The sequence below is a fragment of the Leopardus geoffroyi genome, chromosome A1 (genome assembly GCF_018350155.1).
Source record: "Leopardus geoffroyi isolate Oge1 chromosome A1, O.geoffroyi_Oge1_pat1.0, whole genome shotgun sequence".
In the NCBI taxonomy this organism is placed as follows: domain Eukaryota; kingdom Metazoa; phylum Chordata; class Mammalia; order Carnivora; family Felidae; genus Leopardus; species Leopardus geoffroyi.
The window spans coordinates 142,060,397-142,083,842 of record NC_059326.1 but is presented as its reverse complement, the minus strand read 5'-3'; the positions used below and the strand labels follow the sequence as shown (position 1 = coordinate 142,083,842).

The 23,446-nt window shown below is 34.2% G+C and overlaps 1 protein-coding gene across 2 annotated transcripts in view; it reads left to right on the top strand.

Annotated features, from left to right (window-relative positions):
- Positions 1–23,446, top strand: part of AP3B1 (adaptor related protein complex 3 subunit beta 1) — a 262,517-nt gene that overhangs the window by 158,766 nt on the left and 80,305 nt on the right. For both annotated transcript variants that reach the window (XM_045496395.1, XM_045496398.1), the window contains exons 18-20: positions 5,278–5,386; positions 9,134–9,296; positions 12,781–12,928. In XM_045496395.1, the coding sequence (XP_045352351.1) occupies positions 5,278–5,386; positions 9,134–9,296; positions 12,781–12,928 (420 nt within the window). The remainder of the gene's footprint in view (positions 1–5,277; positions 5,387–9,133; positions 9,297–12,780; positions 12,929–23,446) is intronic.

The window sequence follows — 23,446 nt, the reverse complement described above, 5'->3', positions numbered from 1 at the left end:
TATAAAAGCTTTTTTAAGGGGTTGAAAATTGAAAATTGTTCTGGTATTTCTAAATGTAATGTATTAGATATATCTCGCTGTTTTGGGAACTGAATATTGTGGTATTCCTATGTCATTGTACATGTACTGTTCCTTTTCTTCAAGGAAATAGAGAATTGAATTCTCTGCATCAGTGCCACCCACATTTTTGGTATTGCATTTGTAGCTGTGTAGATTCAATTTCTAAGGTATTTAGTGTCATTGGATTGAGCTTTTTCTACTTTGTTTAGAGATTCATAAGCTTCCTGTCAATATTTTTCCAAATAATTTTTGCTGTTCTCTCCCAGAAAAACCATACAAAGTGTTCTTCTGGATTTTCTGGTGAACCTGTTTTAAGTGCAGCCTAAATATAAACAGGTGGCGTTGTGTACAAACGATGTCCTTAGATAAGGTCATAACTAATAAGAATATTACGTTGCTTTCACATTAAAAAAAAAAAAAAGCTCTCACATAAATACTCTTTCCCTAGATCTTTAAAAAATTCTGGCTACTAAAATGAAAGAGTTAATGTTCTTTCTAATGTTATCCTTTTCTTACATCAACAAGAAAAATAGGGAGGTCTTCTGATGTCTTTAGAAATTAATCATGTGAAATATAGCCAATATTTTTTTAAGTAGGATTAATAAAAAAGAACAATTAGGTATTACATTCTGGGTGCTTTTCTGATAGGAAAGATGTATTAAACTAAGATTCAGATAACCAGAGTTCTTTACCACTGATTCCTATGAGAAAGTACATTAACCTTCCTGCCTATTAAATTTTCCACTTATGATGGATGGAAATATTTGTTACTTTATTTTTTTTAAGTTTATTTATTTATTTATTTTGAGAGAGACAGCATGCAGGCAGGGGAGGGGCAAAGAGAGAGGGAGAGAGAGAATCCCAAGCAGGCTCCACACTTTCAGTGCAGAACCCAAAGTGGGGCTCAGTGTCACAACTGTGAGATTGTGAGCCGAGCCAAAATCAAGAGTTGGACACTAAACCCACTGAGCCACCCAGGTGCCCCTTTATTACTTTAAATAGAATAATTTCTGTAATAGGTATAGCTGTGTAATTTGGTCCTTTTGAAAAATACGTTTCTCTTAACTACTCAAACTTATCCTGGCTTTGAAGCACGGCCAGAAGTGATAATAACTAATAATGATTCAATTTAGCAAACCCTGGCACTTTGATAATGTTTTACACACATTATCTTGTTTAAACCTCATAATGATTGTAAATGATGGTTATCGTTGTTCCTATTTTCCAGTTGAGGAAACTAGGGTGCAGAGAACCTAAGTAAATTGCCCAAGCTTATATAGCTAGTAAGTGATGGAACTGGGATTCCAACACAGATCAGAGTCCACCGCTCATGTTGTTATTGCCTACATTTTATTATGTAATGTGAAGAGAGAAAGCTTGAGCTTGTTTGCAAATCTGTGCTATTCTTAGTACTAGTACTTGGCACTGTCATTTTTATGTTATGATAAATGATCTCTGTTTAGAGGTGATTTAAAAAAATGTAAAACTTACTAAAACTAATTGTGTGTCCATTCCTCCTTGAAATTAAGTTTGTTGATTTTCAGTCAGATCTGTATGCTCTTAAATACTCTTCAAAGATTGGCTTATTTGTGCAACTTTGTGTCAGATGTTAGTATACAAAGACATGTTCTTTGTTATGATTATTTCCATAGATTTAATCTCTGCTAATTTCATATTATGGCTGCTCATTGTTTTTATGGTTCTGTCCTTTTCCATTATTGGGTACATAATGCTTTGGCACATGTACAACCATCCTTTTATCCTCCTCTGCATTTCCATCCTGTCCTTCCTCCTTGTTACCCCACTCCACCAAAAAAAATTAAAATAAAAATAGTTTATCTTCCCAGAAATTGATAGCAATGCTACACAGTTTAATTTGGTTTCAGTGGTATCCTTATGTTGGCTCATGGATTGGTTGTTTGGCTGGCTTTTTCCATTGTCTTGTGCTCTTCTAAGTTTTAACTACCTTATAGGGACGGTACTTAACCTGTCTTCTCATGTTCATTTCATCTGCCCAGTTCAACAGAGACAAGTTGATTTCTTTTCCTTTTTGCTGATTGCATACTAGAAATTAATAACTGATAACTTATTGTGGAGAATAGTTAAAAGTGATGGAAACTAGTTGAAGAAAACTGTCACTATCCATTGATACCATGCAGAAAACTTTTAATCTACTGGTCTCTGGACATGTTGGCTTAAAATTATACTGTAAGAGATACAATTAAGTATAAAATTAATATACCTAGTTTTATTATCCAGTGCAGCTGCAACAGTGCAGAAGGTAGTGTTCCTTATAGTCTTTCTTACCTCTCACTCTACCACCCCTCCTCCAAAGTCACATCAATGCATTTCATGCACATAGTACACTGTGTTATCCTAGTTTTACAATACCGTGATCTTATAGGATCACATTTCATTATTATGAAATATAACCTTAGTTAAGAAAAATGCCTAGGTTTAGGTAACCTGACAGGGAAACTAGTTATATGGACACCAGAAATGACTTAGAATTGCACCCTACCTTTTCCAGGATATTGGATATAACGTATATTTATATTATGATACCAATAAGTTTTGAAGATCCTTTCCAATTTTTTTGCTCAGTTCTAGAAAATCTCACTCCCTTAGGGACAGACCATCTTTTTCATATCAAAGGTATTTTACTTTGTAAACATATCTACTTTTGATATTTTATCCCTCCTAGGATTTTTCTAATTAGTCCTTCATTATTCTCTTCCTCTTCTCTTTCTCCATTATTTCTGTTGCTTAGAATGATTTAATTATGGTCATAAAAGACTATAAAAAAGTTAAAATATTTTTATTGTTTAAAACCTAAAACTCCATGAATAAAGAGTTCATGGCCATGTCAAGGTAATTTGCCTTTTTGAGCATAGAACCCTAATTTTCCTTATTTGTTAATTTGGTCTTACCCGGAAAGTCATCTAGATTAAATTTTTTTTTTTTTTTCCCCAGAAATTGATACGGCCATTTTTTTACCAGGCTTCAGAAAAAATACGTTTGTTTTAAGGGTTTAAGAAAAAATATGAACTGAATTGTTTATTAAATATAGAACTTTGTTTATAGAACAGCATCTTTATTCATATTTGGAAGACAGCATTTTAAATATATATGAAAAGAAAGCAGTACTGCTGACCTTATGTATCATATTCAAATATATTCAAGTAATTTTTACTCATTTTTCTATTATTGTCCATATACTAATTTTCCAGGTTATTGAAGCTTATCTTTTTGAGCAACATACCTTAAGCCCTAAAGTCCTCTAGATCAATGGTTTACAACCCTGGCTGCATATTATAATCATATGGAAATCTTTAAAAACAAACCTATGTGAGACTTGCTGCAGACCATTTAAATCAGAATCTTAGGAGGTAAATCCCAGGCATTAGCTTTTTCAGAATTAGTATATTTTGTGTGTGTGTTAGTATTTTACAAAATATTCCAGTTGACTCTTACATGCATCCAGTGTTGAGAACCATTCTTAAACCTCTGTCATGCTCTAAATTCCTTTACAGCAAAATATATGCTCTAGCCAGCTGGCACATAATAGGAACTCAATTGAAATTTTGATAAGAGCCTGGGTGGCTCAGTCAGTTAAACATCCGACTTCAACTCAGGTCATGATCTCATGGTTTGTAGGTTTGAGCCCCATGTCAGGCTCTGTGTTGACAACTCGGAGCCTGGAGCCTGCTTTGGATTCTGTGACTCCTCTTTCTCTGCCCCTCCCCCTTTGGCACTCCGTCTCTCTCAAAAATAAATAAACCTTAAAAAAAATTAAAAAGGAAAAACAATTTTTGATAAATAAGTGAGTTGTAACCATTTTTGACTTCTTAAAAAATAGAGATTTGTCTGCCCTATAACAGAATATATGAAACAGGATTTAATTTTTTCTTGATAAATCAAAGTCATAATTATGAAAATAATTTATTTTACTTAATTCAGTGCATTAAAGTCTTTGAGGAGTTATTCACACAACTCATCATTATTGTGCCAGACACTTTTGAGATCTGTCAGTGTACAAAGTATTCAAATACCCCTGCTCTCCAGAAGCTGATGTTCTAGCAGTGACAGACTGACAATAAAAATAAATATGTAAATTGTATTTATAGTATGTTGGAAACTGATAAGTGCTGTGACCAAAATAAAATAAAATAAAATAAAATAAAATAAAATAAAAAAGAATACAGCAAAGTACGAAAGTGCCAGGTATGAGAGGTTGGAATTTTAAATAGAGTAGTCCTCTCTGAGGTGACTTTTGTGCAAAGACTTGAAGGAAGTGAGGGAGGGAGTGAGACGTGCAGTTATCTGGGGGAGAGCATTGGAAGTGCAGTCAGCTGGGGAAAGGCCCTTCAGGGGAGCATACCTGAGGTGTGTGGGGGAACAGTTGGGAGTGGCTGGTGCAAAGTGGGCCAGAAAGCAGCAGAAGGAGGTCAGAAAGGCAAGGGGTGGGGGGGTGTTGGTCATGTAAGGCAAGCAGATTTTTGTAAGGGCTAGCTTTTTCTGAGTGAAATGGAGAGCTGTGGCAAGCTTTCAAACCCCAGATAGGCTTGATTAGACTCGGGCTTTAATTCAGTCATTTTAGCTGCTGTGATAAGCAAATTTGGAGTTGGGGAATCGGGGGTATGATAGAAGCAAAATAAGCAGTTGCAGTAATCTGAGAGAAGATGGCTCTGACCAAGGTAGCTAAAAGCTTTTTCATGGATTAGATATTTAGGATATGAAAGAGAAAGAGAAATCAAATATTACCTGAGGGGTTAGGCTGCTGAGATGGTTAGGATTGTTGATTTGCCTGTACTGTTTTCGGGTGTTGTTTTTTTTTTTTTTTTTTTTTAACTTCAGTATTAAGCTCTGATCTTTCGTTTCTTCATGCTGTTATTGTGTCTGCCTCTAAATGCCTCACATCTTCTAGAGTATATTACTTTAGTTCACATCTCTGGCAGACCAACAAATACAAAAGTCTTTTATGTAAAATAAAGTTGTTGATTTAACAGAATGCACTCTGAGTGAGGTTTGGTTTCCTCTATTTAGGAATAAAGTGGAATCAGCCTTAATGTCAGCTCTTCTAATAGTTGCCTTCTCTGTTGGGACCGGCAACTTTCTTCTGGGTTCACAGTGGATCTTGAATGATTGTTTGCCAGAAGACTGAATCCCTTAATGAGAATTCATTTATATTTACAATTTTCCTTTTTTGAAAAACAGGCAAAAGAATGGACTCCAGCAGGAAAAGCAAAGAAAGAGAATCCTGCTAAGAAATTTTATTCTGAATCGGAGGAGGAAGAGGACTCTTCTGATAGCAGCAGTGACAGTGGTGGGGTTTATGATTTATTGAAAAACTTCGTTCACTAAAGCTGATATACTGTGCCTCCAACAAAACATAAGGCCTAGTACATAATATTCACCAAGTGGGCTTAAACAAAGTTTGTACAATAGTGCATTGTTTTGTTTTAAAAGTAATTTCTCATCCTTTCTCATTTGACTTTGCTTCTTGAACACCCAGCTAGTAAATGATAGAGTTGAAACAGAAACTCACGCTTTTCTGCATTCTAACCTGCTCTGCCTGTTATATTCATAGCATACTGGAAACCATTATATTTGATAAGCCCTTAGTGGGGCCTTTAAAAGTAACTTTCTTTTGTAGAAATGTAAAGTTTATTTTAAACATTGCACAATATGTTCTTCATCCATTTTATGCTCTTTTATTTCTACATGGCCCTGTATAGAGTGAAGTTAAAATTAATAAATCTCAGTGTATTATAAAGAGTCAAAGAGCTAAAATGACTAGGATAACAATATACGATGAAAAGACTATCGAGTAGGAAGGATTTAGAAGTACTGCATTTTAGCTTTGCCAACTGAGTAAGGTACTTACCTTTCTCTGTGTCTGATAAATGAAGAAATAGAGGTGGATACTTTCAAGTCCCTTCAGCACTAAAATTCTGTGAGCAGTTGACACAATGAAAAATGTATTGGAGTTACTTTTTTTTTAACTTTGTAATTTAACTTTATTTTTTTATTTTTTAAAATTTACATCCAAATTAGTTAGTATATAGTGAAGCAATGATTTCAGGATTAGCCCACAACCCCTCCAGCAACCCTGTTTGTTCTCCATATTTACGAGTCTCTTCTCTTTTGTCCCCCTCCCTGTTTTTATATTCTTTTTGTTTTCCTTCCCTTATGTTCATCTGTTTTGTCTCTTAAAGTCCTCCTGAGTGAAGTCATATGATGTTTGTCTTTTTCTGACTAATTTCACTTAACATAATACCCTCCAATTCCATCCACATAGTTGCAAATGGCAAGATTTCATTCTTTTTGATTGCCGAGTACTACTCCATTGTGTGTGTGTGTGTGTGTGTGTGTGTGTGTGTGTGTGTGTATACCACATCTTTTTTATCCATTCATCCATCAACGGACATTTGGGCTCTTTCCATACTTTGGCTATTATTGATAGTGCTGCTATAAACGCGGGGGTACATGTGTCCCTTTGAAACAGCACACCTGTATCCCTTGGATGCATGCCTAGTAGTGCAATTGCTGGGTCATAGGGTAGTTCTATTTTTAGTTTTTTAAGAAACCTATTGGAGTTACTTTTACCACCCTTTTTAACAATTTACCTAAGAGGCACACCTGGGTGGCTCAGTCAGTTAAGCATCCGACCCTGGATTTCGGCTCGGGTCATGATCTCACAGTCCGTGGGGTTTGAGCCCTGCATCAGGCTCCGTGTTCACAGGGCAGAGCCTGCTTTGGATTCTCTCTCCCCCTTTCTCTCTGTGCCTCCCCTGCTTGTGTGTGCACATGTGCTGGCTCTCTCTCTCTCTGTCTTAAATATTAAAAACAATTTACCTGGGAGACATCTGAGCCAAGATCAAATGACACCCTTTTCTTCTAAAACCTTTTTTCCTTGGCAGAACCAAGAGCTTTTCATTATTACTTGGTCATCCATCACCTTACTCTAAGGTAATTCATTCTTTTTCGTCTGTTCCCCCTATAAAAATCTTTATTTTCTGTATCTGATAAATTAACCTGTAATGCCTCATATCAAGCTGAAAATGGAGAAAATATTTCAATCTAGATTGTGAATGCTAAAAAATAGATTTCAGGAATGATGTTGACTATTGAGAAAGATCTGTTTGAATAGTTACAAGTGTACCATATGGATATTTGTCTACACCCCCTTTATTCATAAGCTCATGCCTGTTAATAGGCTAACTTTAAAAAAAAAAAGACTTTTTAAAAATGTTTACTTAATACTTTCATGAGAGAGAGAGAGTACGCGCATGCGTAATTGGGGAAGGGCAAAGAAGGAGAGAGAGAATCCCAAGCAGACTCCCTGCTGTCAGCACAGATCCCGATGTGGGGCTTGATCTCACCAACCATGCAGTCATGACCTGAGCCAAAATCAGGAGTTGGATGCTCAACTGCCTGAGCTACCCAGGCATTGTTTTTTTTTTTTTTTTTTTTTTTTTTTTTTTTTTTTTTTTTAATGCTTATTTATTTATTTTGCAATAGGGAGAGAGTTAAAATACGTATTTGAAATATTCCATTGAGACTTTTCATGGGTTGATGTGAGCCATGTGGCAGCAATTTTGTGCTAGCTACTGGAGGAATACAGTAACTTTTCTCATTAGAAATTATGACATTATTTTCTCAATGAGGAAGTCTTCTAGAGGATAAACAAATTTCCTTAAGGATTTTACTAACTTGGATATTTAAATAATGGTGCCTGAAGTGAACTAGACGCAGATTCATGTTGAACTCCCGTGTAATTAACATGAGAGAGTCACTTAGATGCTGTAATTTCTTCTCATTATTTATGGGATAAGTCATTTATCTGAGTTAATATATACGTGTGCACACCTTTGATATCACAACAAATTTAAAATATCCTATTCGGCAGTTGTGTAAAATTTGGGTAAAATAAATTTTGCCCTTTGTAGAAGCTGATGATAATGAGTGCCTTACTGTGTGGCAGGTGTTGTTGTGTCCTCATCACCTTTATATGTTTTAAATCATTTAATCTTCACAACAGCTCTGTAAATAAAGTAGCTAGGGTTATTATCATCATTGTTGGAAAGGACACCAAGACCCAGAAAGATTGAATAACTTTCTCAGTCTTTTAAGTTGTAAGTGGCAGAGCTAGGATTTGAACCCAGACATTGCAATTTGAAAGCCCATGCCTGTAACTGCCGTCTGCTGTTCCAAAAAAATACAGGTAATCTTAGCTTTTCACTGTGTGATACATAAATCAATCCTCATAAATTAGATATTATTTACTTATTATAATATGTTCCTGCCTAAGGGCACTTCATCAGATAGATAATAGATAGGACAACAGTCTGTCCTCTTATCTGGGCTAAAGCTTTGCACCTATAATCATTTCAGATAGTAAAAATGATACTTCATGTTTCAAATACACATAAATACACTATACATATCACTTCTGTGAAGAGTCCTAGTATAACACAATTTACACATAAAACATTGCAGTGTTTACCTCTACAATGTCATTTTATCATCTGACCTATGGAAAGTGCTTATTCTAGCTAAAATAAGTAATAACTTTTTTAATTAGTAATTTTGCCTATTGCCTTTGAATTGAGAAATTCTTACAGATGATTTGAATGGCTCATTCCCCTCTCAAAATTATTCCTGGGAATATTCAGCTCTTGCCTTCTTCTCTAAATAAAATTTCTCATTGGTAGAGGAATGAATTACGCTTATGTCATTCCTTAAAAAAAAAAAAAAGTTTCTGCCGTAACTCGATACTTAGGGATATGAAAAGCAAGATTCTCTCACATTTGGTTTACTTGATTCATCTTTTCTTTCCTTTTCCGTACCCACTCTCAGAATGCCTTCTCTGTCTTTAGGAGCTCCCCACACTCACCCTGCCATAGGAATGTGGGGGTCTGAATGTGGAAATACAGTATTGAACAAGTGGGGTCCAGTAAACTAAAATTCAACATCTGGTTTCATTTGTGATGAATACTGACAGTTACTTGGGTCCTTATGTATAACCAAATGGCTATAAATCAAGGAGTATCTGACTATATTTTTTCAGACAGTGAATCTGGAAGTGCAAGTGGAGAACAAGAAGAGGAGGGAGACAGTAGTGATGACAGCAGTGAGGACTCTTCCAGTGAGCATAAGAGTGACAGTGAAAGTGCATCAGAAGTAGGAAACAAAAGAACAGCCAAGAGGAACTCCAAAAGCAAACGGAAATGGTAATATTTTGTCAGAATTTCCTTCAGAAACCATTCTGTGATATTTTCTCCCAGTATAACATTTCCCTTTAATTCATAAAGTGAGTGAGAAAATAAGTGTGTGCATTTTTTCCCCAAGCAGGTACTGAATCTTGTAGAATTAATTAGAATACTAGTTCACATAATTATTCTACTTATTATGCTTAGTTTTCATTTTGAACTTGAACAAATCTTGGGGTTACATTTTGAAAATTGGTATAACCTTGGAAGGCTGAGTTAAGTGATCAAGAAGTAGGTATGAAACACTTAATTACCTTTTGTAGCAATTTTGCTGAGGGCTAAAATTAAATCCTTCAACACTTTGCCATTATGTAAGTAAGACAATTGATTTTTCTAAATAATGTTATAGTAAAAAGATTATGATCCAAATATTAGAGTCAAGGGCTGTGAAGGAAGACGGTCATAAGATATTTAAGTGTTCGCGCTTTTTAAGATTCCCATTATCAACATTATCATGTATTAAAGTGTCATTAAAATTTTGAATAATTGGGGCTAATACCTTGGATTGTATGAGTCTGTTTTCCCCACTGCTGTCAGCGAGTGGCCTCTGCAGACATGATGGCCCTTTCCCTGGGAGCCTGCTGCCCGTTCACTTGATGAGCTTGCAGCCCAGCTCAGTCGTGGCTGACAGCACTGATTGGGGCGCAGTACGCTCTCTGCTCCTTTTATTACAGACAGTAATTAAAGCAGCTCGCCCTGCCACTTCCATAACAAACACAGCATAATGCCCTAATTATGACTTTATTAATTTAAGTCAGGATTTAATGATTTTAAAAGTGATTTATATTGTTTTTCCTGTTCAGAACAAATGAAATCTGTAGGTTAAATTAATACAGGCTTTTCATCATTGCAAAGTTAAAAAGCTAGTTACCAGTAAATTCTTTTCATTAGATTAACATCTGAAACTCTAAGCAGTAAGGTAAACAGTAATTACCCATCAAAATTGAGTGCTGCATAACAAAATAACACTTTTACCTTTAAAATCTTATCTTAAAAGCTGTAAGTTAAATATATGCAGAATCATTCACTTGTTGCAGCAGAGGATTTACTTGGTTTGTAATAGCGTTTTCTTTGAGAGAAATTTTGTACTTCTGGTTTAATATCAGAATATCTATGATTACATACTTTATAAAAAGTATCTTATTTCTAGGAAGGAAAATTTTGGTCAGTGCACTCAATATCTTTTCAGATAGCAAAAGTCAATATGCTAGAAAATTTTAATCTTGTATTATATTAGTTGCATTATGTATTTTTTCCTCCAGAAATGGAGTTTTCTCTTTATGTTCTAATTTAAAAGAATTGTTTATTACACTAAAGGGAATCTCAAATACATTAAAAACCTTATATTTTTAAGTATATGTTGTAACCATTGAGTTGGGGATAATAGATTGCCATTTTTTGCTATGGGGAAAAAACAACATATTTTTTAGTCATCGAACATAATTACATGTGCTCTGAGATGTTGCCATGACTTCATTTTTAATAAACTGCAATCGTATTTCCTCTGCAAAAATCAATTCTAGGAAATATCGATTCTTCCCTTCTTTTAGCACTCTCTCTCCCCCCCCATGTTTTTCGGCCTGTCTTTTAGAATTTTTTTTTAAACTTGCTTGTGTTAAGTGTATAATGATTTTTATTAAAAAGATTTTATTTTTAAGTAATCTCTACACCCAACATGGAGCTTGAACTTAGGACCCTGAGCTCGATAGTCACATGCTCTACTGACTGAGCCAGCCAGGCACCCCTGTATGATAATTTTGTAAAGCTAAGGAGCTTTAAATATCTTTAAAACCACCCTTAGTAGTCATAACAATTTATGATTAAATTTTAGTTTTACACTCCTAAATATTTTTATTTGAAGGGAGCTGGTATGGTGTAATGGGGAAAACATGGTCTTTAGATGGACTTCAAATTCCAGTCCTGCCACTCTTGGCAATGTCCTTGAGCAAGTTTCTTAACTTTCCTGAATATTATAGGATAATAATGCACCCAGTAAGAATATGTTGGAACATCTATATGAGCTAACTAATATAAAGTTTCTGAAAAAAAGAAAGATTCTTAAAAAGAATACACACACATGGAAAGAGAATTAGACCTTCAGTTTTGAGAAAATGTAGAAGACCACCAGCTATCTCTTTGAGAAAAGACCTTTGGGCTGCCTCACATGTTACTCCTTCTCCTTGGATAATTACCTCCCTACTCAAGACTTTCCTTTACTTAATCCTGTTTCTCAGCTTCTGTGTTCTTCCTCTAGGAAGCATTCCCTCTCTTGGTTAAGTTTGTTTAGATGCTTCTCTCCTCCAGATGTTTTCATGACACAGTATACATTATTACTCATTACTTACCATACTTTATTGTCATTGCCGCCTTACTTCTCTATAGTCTCCAAAGGAGTGTAGACATTATAAGGGCGACACAGAGTTCTTCTGTATCTTACTAACCACTGTGATCCTTAAGCACTGACGTACTTACAACACATGGTGGGTGGTCAATTAATATTTATTAAATGAATGAGTAGCATCAGCATTTAGGTTTGATCATTTGGTATTTTAAAAGTTTATATTTGATTATTTGACATTTTTAGTAAGACTTAGTGCATTAGAAGGAATCTCTTTTGAACTAGTTAACATTTTCTCACGTATGTTTATGGGTCACATTTCAGAACATATGTAAATAATTTTCTTGTACAAAAAAAAATCTATAAAATGCAAGTCTATTTTAGCAAAAGTATGTGTATGAGTTTTAAATTTATTAATGGATATTTAGAATTTCAAGACAGCGTTTTAAAATCAGTCCTAAGTATCATTGAAGTTGTTACTATTAGCACCTAATATATATTCCTGGTAAATCAAACATTTAACTATTAATTATATTCTACTTACATTATTTAGTGTTGTTTTATGACCTTTTGCGTTTGAGGTATGTTTGACATGGTAATATCATTGATTTTGAATGGATTCTGATATATTTGGTTATAGATAATACTACCTTTATTATTATCTTAGTGATATGTTCTGGAATTTTAAAACCATTTTTATTATCTTTTATATACTAAAAAGAATTGGTTCTCAGTGAAATATACTTCTCTAATAAAGGTTCTGATTTATAGGCAAAATGGACATATAGCACCAATTTGCCATTTGATTATTTATTTATTTATATGTTTATTTATTTTTGAGAGACAGAGATAGAGCCTGAGTGGAGGGAGGGGCAGAGAGAGAGGGAGACACAGAATCTGAAGCAGGCTTCAGGCTCCGAGCTGTTATCACAGAGCCCCACTTGGGGCTCGAAACCACAAACCATGAATGAGATCATGACCTGAGCCGAAGTTGGACGCTCAACTGACTGAGCCACCCAGGCGCCCTGCCATTTGATTTCCTTAAACTACTTAAACTTGTTTATATAAAGGATTTAAAGTTGATATTTTGAAATTTGTTATTCATAGTGATTCTGAAGATGGGGAGAACGAAAATGAAAAATCTAAAACTTCAGATTCTTCCAATGCTGATTCTAGTTCAATAGAAGAAAGTTCTTCAGATTCTGAATCAGAATCAGAATCTGAAAGTGAATCTGAATCCAGAAAAGTCACTAAGGTAAGAAAGAGATTGCACATTTGTTGTTATTGAAAGTAAGTATTCTCATAGACTTTTTCCAATTAAGAATAAGTATTTCTGAAAAAAAGTGTCTTGTTAAAAATCAAGAAACTGAGAAAGAAATGTAACATTATCACTGACAACTGAAATCAATACCATCTTCATTCATCCACACCTATGATTTTATTATTTTTTTATTAGATAATTGCTTCCTTTTTAATTCAGCCCTACAGAAGAGTTAGAAACTTTTAACCTCATCCTTTGCCACTGTAATTACAGAGCTCAATGTTATGAGTTATGGCCCTTTTTTTTTTCTGAGCTAGAATGTGACAATAGAGGCTTTCATGAAGGGGAAAGTAAAAGGAAGTCACAGAAATAGTATTGAGCAAGGTGATATAAATGTATATACATAAGAAAATGAGACAAGTAATGCTTTTTAAAAATAGGTGTTGGGGTAATAGAATACTTTTAAAGGTTTAATTAAAGGATATACATTCTTTAGTTAATAAAAAAATACAGTAGCCATGTATTTAAAAACAAATGTAGGAATGACTTATGTAATAGAATGATAATGCTTTCTGATTCACATTTATAACACTGAAACTTCTCTGCTTAGCAGTAAAAAGTGAAAGTATAAATTGAGGGGTGCCTTGTTGGCTCAGTCAGTAGAGCATGTGACTCTTGATCTCAGGGTTGTGAGTTCGAGCCCTATGTTAGGTGTGGAGATTACTTACAAATAAAATCTTTAAAAAAAGTATAAATTGAACAATGTAATTATGAATATTAATTTCAGACCTTATACATATCTTTCTGATCTTTAATTATTACTCCTTTCCTATAAATGGATCATGTTGATCCTAGGCTTCAAATGTAGTAGTTTTTTATAAGTATATATTGTTTTATTCCATATGTTGAATATGTGGGCAAAACTTTGCCTTTTATTGAATTCTGTTTTTTAACCTAATATTTTCCTCATTTATTTTTTCTATTAACTTGAATTTCTTTAATAAGTCACCTGAGTAGCCAAGGATAAAAATAAATTCATTCAAGTAGATAATTGCCTTCTCCCATCCAGAGATTTATTATTATAGAATAAGCATATTTAAAAAAATAAAAAAAGAATAAGCATGTTTAAAAATTGGCTAGTTTTTGTCTTGCCTTATTGCAAATATTCTTGCATGTGGTTAAACCTATTTTAAATGTGAATTTGTGTTTAAAACGTATCTATTTATAGTATATAATCTAAGATTTCTATTTTCCAAAAATTCACATAAAATCTTTGAGATTTTTATGTTTATTACTCTGGCCTCATATAAAAATTTATCACATAGTGAGTTTGATGTCCTCCCATTTCCTACTTACATTAAATTACTTATGTTAAATTATTCATTTCATATTTATATATTTTAAAGTTTAAGATGTTATTTAAAATAAAGGAGCTTTAGAAATTGACAGTAAGTACAACCCAGAATAAGAAATCAGTGTTTTAAAAAATGAGCACACAAGAAATCAATGAATATCGAGTGGGTAGAATTAAAGTGCATTATTCTTACGAAGTTTTGTTAAAGTTAAAAAACTGTAGACTTTAGTACCTACATAGTATTAGAAGTAGGGTTTTTTGTTTTTGTTTTTGTTTTTTGTTTTTTGTTTTTTAGAAGCAGGGTTTTAGGTCTGCATTAAAAAGCCACAGAGGTAGGGGCACCTGGGTGGCTCAGTCAGTTAAACGTTCATGTCTTGATCTCATAGTTGTGAGTTTAAGCCCGGTTTTGAGCTCTGTGCTGACAGTGCAGAGCCTGCTTGAGATACTCTGTCTCACTGTCTCTCAAATAAATAAATAAATATTTTTTTAAAAATTAAAACAAAACAAAAAGCTACAGAGGTATCCCAGGTTAGCATTTCAATTTGTTTCTTTGTCATACACTTTCAGTGATCAGATTAAGTCTCTTAATAATTGAAAATATTTTCCTGTAGAACATCAGTATAAAAGTTTTAAGTATTGCGATGAGCTAAGACTCTTGAAAAATTCAGATTTTACTCACATTCTTGATAGTTTTATGTCCATGTATTCTGTGTATATGGCTTATTTTTTCCATATTTAATGTCTTTTGCTGTCTATAATAGACGATAGGATTGTTTTAATTTATCTGTTGGAATATTCTCCACCTTGAGGCCACGATAACTATTTTTTACTATTCCTTTCTGAGTAATTTGGAATATACCATGCAATTACAAGTACACCAATTTTCAGATAATGGGCAACTCTGTAATTATAGAATTCTTCCTTATACCAAGTGTTGTGGCTTCTGGTCTAGATTATGAGTAATGAAGGCAGATGGTGGGTGCTTTACCTTAATTTAGCATGTCAGTTTGTTAGTGCTGAAAATTCATACTCCTTGAATCTGCAGCTAGACTAAATCTATACTTTTACTATTTCTCTTCTTTTTCTTTCACTTGGATAGTGTGTTTTGGGGATATTGAGCATGGATGAGGCCTTGGAGGTACCTTGATTATATAGCTTTGAGAACAATTTATTTTATGGTGTCCTATGAGGTATATAGTGTTCTACTTTTTGGAAGATACTATCTTTATGCTTCAGTTTCCTCATCTATAAAGTAGAAATGCTAATTCCTACTCTACTACTTTCAAGTGCTGTTATAAAAAATCTAATATGAAAGATAAGTATATATAATACTATATAAATATATAAAAAGTATATAAAGTAAATAAATAAAGTAAATAAAGTAAATAAAGTAAAGTAAATAAATAAAAGTATATATTATACTATATAAATATAAAACAGCAGTGTTAACATTTTTTAACGTGTACGAACATTAATTCCCTGAGAAACCAAAAATACTTGAGTTATAGAACACCAATGCAGAAAGGAACTGAAATTTTTTTAACTCTTAATGTCTCCTGTGTTTTCCTGACTTTTTATACCATTCAAGTTGTAAGTTAATGTCCAACTATGACCTCTTTCTGGAGAAGACTGAGCTGCCATCCACTGTGGGCGTCTTCGCGCCTCTCTGCTATCTAATATACAATCTCTGTTTACCTGCCTTTTCCTTTGAATGTAGCTCTGAGTAAGCAATTCCTATCCACTTAGCCAGGAAAAAGATTAAATTACTCTTGGCCTTGATTTGTTGATAATCATCTGCCTCTTTTGCACCTTTAATCTCTTTCTCCACGAACTAATTCTTCCTCTGCCAACCAAAGTACTCAAGTCTTTCCTGGCATCTGGCGGGTGAGGAAGTAGGAAGAGGAAGAGAGAGTGTGTGAGAGAGAGAGTTTAGAAAAATAATCTAAGTAGTCTTCGTCCACAACCTCTTAACCCAATTATTTCTTAGTCCCTTTTAGATGGGTTTCAATTCTTTTTTTTTATTTTATTTTATTTTTTTTAATTTTTTTTTCAGCGTTTATTTATTTTTGGGACAGAGAGAGACAGAGCATGAACGGGGGAGGGGCAGAGAGAGAGGGAGACACAGAATCGGAAACAGGCTCCAGGCTCTGAGCCATCAGCCCAGAGCCCGACGCGGGGCTCGAACTCACGGACCGCGAGATCGTGACCTGGCTGAAGTCGGACGCTTAACCGACTGCGCCACCTAGGCGCCCCATAGATGGGTTTCAATTCTTATCACCTCCTACGGATACTGCTCTCTGAAAAGTCAGCCATGATCTTTCCCAAACTCAGTGACCTTCTCTTGTTTATTATATTCTCCTTCTTGATCTTTTTATGTGACTGTTCCCTGACTACTTGAAACTCTTCGCATCCCTTTTCTTCTGACTTCTTTGACCTTTTAGTCCTTTGATTGCTTTACTTTTTAATCTCTATGACATTCAAGTGTGAACATTGCCCCAAAGTTAGTGCTTGGTGCACATCACTTTTTCAAAAATATTAATCAGTGTGAATCAATATATTTTTAGTCTTTTTCTCTACATTTTTCCTGTTGTGAGACTCATTAACTCCCATGGCTTCAGCTAAAACATTTAGGTGAAATGTTTCCATAATAACATCTCTAAGTCCCTATAACAGCTCTAACTTTTCTTTACAAATTCAAACCAAATTTTTAGACCTCTTAGAAGCTACTGGCTTCCCAATCCATTATAGCCAGAGGAACACTTGCTCTACCATTTAGTACTGTCAGTCTTTCTGTTTTCCCACATCTGTAGCCCCAGAATTTATCTCTGACTCCTCCTTTATCCTGTATGTTTACACAGTTGCCAAGTCTTAGAGATTCTCTGTATTATTTCTCATATCTATTTCTTCCTTTCCTGCTACACCATACTAGATCGGCTCTTCATTACCTTACTCATAGACCATTGCCATTGGTCATCCTCAGACACTTGCCCAGCCCAGTGCTTCTATACAGCTGCCAGATTAATGTTAAAGTTACCCATAATGGTGCCCCATTATCATCTTGGTTCAGTAAAAACTCTGCAGGCTAGCATGTCCAAACCTACCTTTCCGTTCTCAATTGTCTTTGTGGTCCCTATATTCTAATCCCAAGAGAGTACATATTTGTAGTTCTCTTAATATGCTGTATGCTTTCCCATTTCTGTCCTTTGTTTTTCCTTTTGTACTATTTCTCTTATTATAGAAAATACAAGCTGAGGAGAAAGTGGGTTTATATCAAAGAATGGTCCTTCCACTTCTCCTAGTTGGGAATGACTGCTTGGAATGAAAAATGTTACTGATGAGAAAATATTACTCAGTGAATGGTGTAAAGATAGTCAAAAGAGTGAGAGCCGCTGCTGAATTGTTTGTTCTTGAAGTGTTTGTCATTGAACACCGTGCCCCAGCATATCCATAAGATATAAAACTATATATAGTCATACATTCTGGTATTATGTTTGTTATTGATTGGAAGATGTCCTCATTTTAGATCAGATATTGTCAGTAATGACCAAAGAAAATTATCTTGTTCTTCAGTGACAATTATTTTGATGGGCAAGCATATTTTTATTGGTAGGTGTTCTTTTCTGAAATGTATTTGATAGAGAAATATTTTAAGTCTGACTCTTTATGAAATGATTTTTTTGCTCCAAATAATACCTATAACAAAATTACTTTTAATAGTTTTATAAATTTTAAGTGACTGCCCATGGTTTACACAGTGTAAAGGGAACCATTTTTTTTTTTAACAAAGAAGAATGGGAAGAGAAATCAATAATGTAAAATGCATTTTATCAGAAAGAGATTCACATTTATATCGCTTTATCCTGTTTTTACCTGTATAATTGAGTTATACTCCGCTTGTAGTTAAAATTGTGTGTTAATCAGATGGTCACACTTTCATTTAAAATACTTTTTTTTTTTTAAGTTACCAGGCTTTTTGGGGCACTTGGGTGGCTCAGTCGGTTGAGCGTCCAACTTTAGCTCAGGTCATGATCTCACGGTCCGTGAGTTCAAGCCCTGCTTCTGGCTTTGTGCTGACAGCTCGGAGCCTGGAGCCGGCTTCAGATTCTGTGTCTCCCTCTCTCTCTGCCCCTCCCCCATTCATGCTCTGTCTCTCTTTGTCTCAAAAATAAATAAACATTAAAAAATTTTTTTTTCTTAAGTTACCAGGCTTTTGAGTTGTTTTAACTGAATCTATGCTTTGATGTTTTTAAAACAAGGCTATGTATTAGTGTGTTCCTATATACTATAGTTATTTCCACATCAGTTTGTTAGTTCATTCTTCATCCCTTAACTGATATAATAGTTCTGATTATATCATCAGTGTCTGTGTACCAACTGCTAAAGATTTAAATAAGCTTTTATTTAAATGATAAAAATTTAATTTTTTAATGATAAATATTTTAAATCATGATTGTAATTTATTGTGTATAACTTCTGTGTATTTTCTTTGTAAATATATTAACATTTTAATTATATAAACTGTATAAAGCATAATTTATCAATGAAAGTAAATATATGTAACATACTTGCACTTAACATTCCATATTAAGAGCTTTTCATATTTGAAAATTATCTTAATCAAAATTGCGATTAATATATGTACTAACAGTGAAGAAAAAACTGTATATACATAGCATTGTTTGAGATGCTGTCAGTTATCTTTATTACAGGTTACGTGGATCTCATAAAACTTTGCTAGTCTGTTTTTAGGAGGGATTAAATATCTTAAGTGCTCTACAGACCAGCCACTGTTACTATAACTATGTCCAGACATTAGTAAATGTTAAGATATGTCTTAGTAAAAGATCTACCATATGAAAGATTCTTGGGGATAAAGTAAAACTGGCCTGTGCTGTGAAACATCATGGATAAGAGATAGAGAAACTATTTTCTGATTGGTTTTCTGCCCTATTTGAGAAATAGAAAACAAGTTTTACTTGTGTTTTTACAAGTATTTATGTATGTAGCAATTATAGAACTTCTGTGAATATTGTACAATATTATAGAACATTTCAAAGCCTTGCCTCTTTCTTTTTTTTTTTTTTAAATTTTTTTTTTTTCAACATTTATTTATTTTTGGGACAGAGAGAGACAGAGCATGAACGGGGGAGGGGCAGAGAGAGAGGGAGACACAGAATCGGAAACAGGCTCCAGGCTCTGAGCCATCAGCCCAGAGCCCGACGCGGGGCTCGAACTCACGGACCGCGAGATCGTGACCTGGCTGAAGTCGGACGCTTAACCGACTGCGCCACCCAGGCGCCCCAAGCCTTGCCTCTTTCAATTTATGTTGTTCCTAGTTTAGTTTATATTTTAAGTTCTTCAGAACAGAAATATCATTTCGCTTTACTTGAAATCTTTAAATCAAAGTGAAGACCATTAAGAAGTTTTCTTATTGAAGTAAATACAATCTAATAGGGAAGATTTGTTTAACAGTTCAGACTTCTTTTCACTTAAAAAGAATTCTTTTTTTTTAAAATTTTTTTTTTTTTTTCAAGTTTATTTATTTTTTTTGGGACAGAGAGAGACAGAGCATGAACGGGGGAGGGGCAGAGAGAGAGGGAGACACAGAATCGGAAACAGGCTCCAGGCTCCGAGCCATCAGCCCAGAGCCCGACGCGGGGCTCGAACTCCCGGACCGCGAGATCGTGACCTGGCTGAAGTCGGACGCTTAACCGACTGCGCCACCCAGGCGCCCCAAGAATTCTTAATTTACTGGCAGTGTACTTTTGTTTTAAAGGCCAGTGTAAGTGTGAGCCTCAAATTTCTTAAATCAAATTTGTTAGATGACTTGAAGGCAGGAGAGTCATTATATTGTCCTTGGTTGGTAATTCTAACTGAAAATATTTCATGCAAATATCTTGCCCTGCGAGGCTGGAAATTAGCCTTGAATTATTGTTGATTTCAAAGTACAATATGAGTTTGACAAACTTTATATACCACTTATCCTGTTCTACAGTTTTTAAATTTCAATCTTCTTTACAGTGGTTTCCTCTTAGGAAGCATGCTTGGCGCTTGTTGTTTCAGATCTTTTTTCTACTTGCTTTTTGTTTTTTAATCAGCATGAAATGAACATGCATAATACATGAAAAAATCTTTACAGATATATTATTACATATTTTTATTTGTATTATTTGAGCTTAATAAGTATTTCCAGGATCTTTTTTTTTTTATTATTTGAAATGAAATATTTTAAGTAGAAATCAGTTTCTTAACCCTGTGACTTTGTATTTTATTTTGAAAATGTTGATGTGTTGAGGTGTATAATCGAATACCATAGAAACAAAATGGAGATTTGAGGGTGATGAATTGATAACTAGGTATTTTTGTAGTGAGATTTTAAGATCAGTTACTGTTGTCCTTATAAAAGTCTAATACAGTCACTCAGCTGTTAAAAACCTAATCCTCTATTTAAAAAAAATATACAAAAACAAATTGTCTATCTTTCTGCCTGATCTCTTCTCAAGTACTAACACAATGGAAACAGTGGGTGATCTGTCAGTGTGTTTGGTTTGTCAATGATGGTTTTGTATAAATATTGGGAGGGTAAGAAATAAAATTCACACAGTAAAATATGATTTCATCTGCCTTTTCTCTGCAGCTCCATGGCTCATGCTGCGGTGTGAAATTCTCATTTTACACACTTTGCAGGCGGAGCACATGAATTATGCATTGAGCAAGAAAAATCTCCTGCCTCAAGTCCTATATGCATTTACCCAGGTTCTGTCTCTATTACCAAGATGAATTGCAAATGGAGAAATGTTTGATGGAATAGGGCTCTTAACTTCTTTGTTTAGAATTCAGATTTTTATTTTTATAGTAGATCCTTTAAGTATGAAAATGTTTTGAACTTACTATGGATTTTTTTTAAAATGAAAAATGAAATATAATATAAGAGAGGAATGCCAAACACATCACAAAGCTTTTTATAGCCTTGATTTGGAATGCAAGGCTTTTTCAATTCAGTAGAAATGACCGTTATCTATTGCTAATGTTGTATTTCAGTCACCGGTTATTTGCTGTTCTCAGAAAGTCAATGAAATTCTGTTCTTTTGAGAGCCTTTTTTCTTCCTGTTTTAGACTTCTAATAAGAGATTATGTCAATTTCACATGCAGCTCTGTCCTATGCTGTATGCGACCTGATGTGTACTTAATAGATACTGTTACACACTCTTTGCCGTGAAGTAGAAAATAAGGTATAGACTTGTTTCCAGTTTTAACTTTATCTTGATTTGATAGGTTTCTAATTTTTAAGGTAGTAAGGTTACAGTTCCATAAATACAATCATGCACCATCGTGGATTATAGGAGAAGCTATACCCATTGTACTCAGCATAGTATTTTGATAAGTCACATGGTATTAAGCTCTTTTTGTTATGTTCTTTCTCCACAGGAATGATATTCTAGTTGAGATGGCATTTTCATTCTGAACCTGTTTTTGTTTATTTCCACTTTAAATTCCAGCTTCAAAACTAACATTTCTTCTGTTTTTTCCCCCAACCCTGGAAATTGTTATTCGTTTGAAGTGTGAAGAGAAGGACAAATATTTTTTGCTTTTTAAAAAATAATGAGTGAAAATTAAAACCCATCTAGATAATTTAAAGTTTTCATTGGCAGAAATAATTATTCTCATAAAGAAAACCAGTGCTGATGTTTTTAGTTAGTGTTTTAATGTGTATTCTTGTCTGATACTTGAAAATAATTTGTTTTGAGTTTTGGCATAAGGAGAAAACTAGCATTGCTTAAGATCATTTTAAAATGTTACCTAACAGACAGTTTGATGTATTGCACTGTGTAAGAGTTCTAGCATGGTATCGATGTTAAATGATGGTAGTGTACTTTTTGCTTTAGTGATACCTTTCTATGGTTAGAGGAATACTTCAAAAAACTTGTAGAGGAGCTGGAGTGGCTCAGTCGGTTAAGTGTCCCACTCTTGATTTCGGCTCAGGTCATGATCTCACAGTTGTGAGATCGAGCTCTCAGTAGGGCTCCATGCTCAGCTTAAGATTTTGTCTCTTTCTCCTTCTGCTCCTGCCCTGCCCACGCCCTCTCTCTCTGTAAAAAAAAACAAAAAACAAAAAACTTCTAATAATTCATACAGATAAGCTGTAAACTCTTTTGTTAGATTATAAGTTACCTGGGGGTGCCTGGGTGGCACAGCTGACTGTTGGTTTTGGCTCAGATCATAATCTTGCAGTTCATGAGTTCGCGCCCCATGTCGGGCTCTGTGCTGATGGCGTGGAGCCTGCTTGGGATTCTGTCTCTCCTTCTTTTGCCCCTCCCCACTTGTACTCTCTCTCTCTCTCTCTCTCTCTCTCTCAAAATAAATAAACTTAAAAAAAAAAAAAAGAAGTGATTAAAAAAAAAAGATTATAAGTTACCTGAAGGCAAGGACTAGGTCTGTCTTGGCTTATTACTTCTTTTTCTTAGCAAAGAATCTGATATATGTTTAAAACTCTGTATATGTCTTTTGGATGAATGAATGATTGAGTAAATGAACAAAAACATTTTAGCAAAAACTTAAGTTTTAATTTGAGAAAATTTAATGTAAAAAGTATAGATTTTAAAGATAAGTAACTTTGATCCAAATACATCTATTTAGCAACCTAATCTTTGTTGGTCTTTAATTGTTTATAATGCTATTCATTACTGTACTTGTGTGTGTGTGTGTGTTTTATATTTATTATAAATTTTATATATTTTATATATTTTATATATATTATACATATATGTATATATAATACACACACACACACACGTGTGTGTGTGTGTGTGTGTGTGTGTGTGTGTGTGTGTGTGTATAACACATCTTTTCTGAATCTTTGACCAAACTGTGAATACTCAGGCTTACAGATACTGTTTTCTAATGCACGGTTGTTCATATTTCAAAAATATAGATAGATTAAATAAGCAGATCTGAGGCGGAGGAAACCCTACATATGTGCAGATATGTTTTGAAATACTTATTTTCCCCAAAGGAAAACAGTAAAGAAAGTAAATGAATACTTTTCTTCCCTAAAGAGCAAGTGCCTGAAAATGTCATTTGTAGATTTTACTGAATACCTTTGGCTGAAGAAGTCTGATGCAACTCACTGTTCAAATACAAAGTACCTAGTACAATGT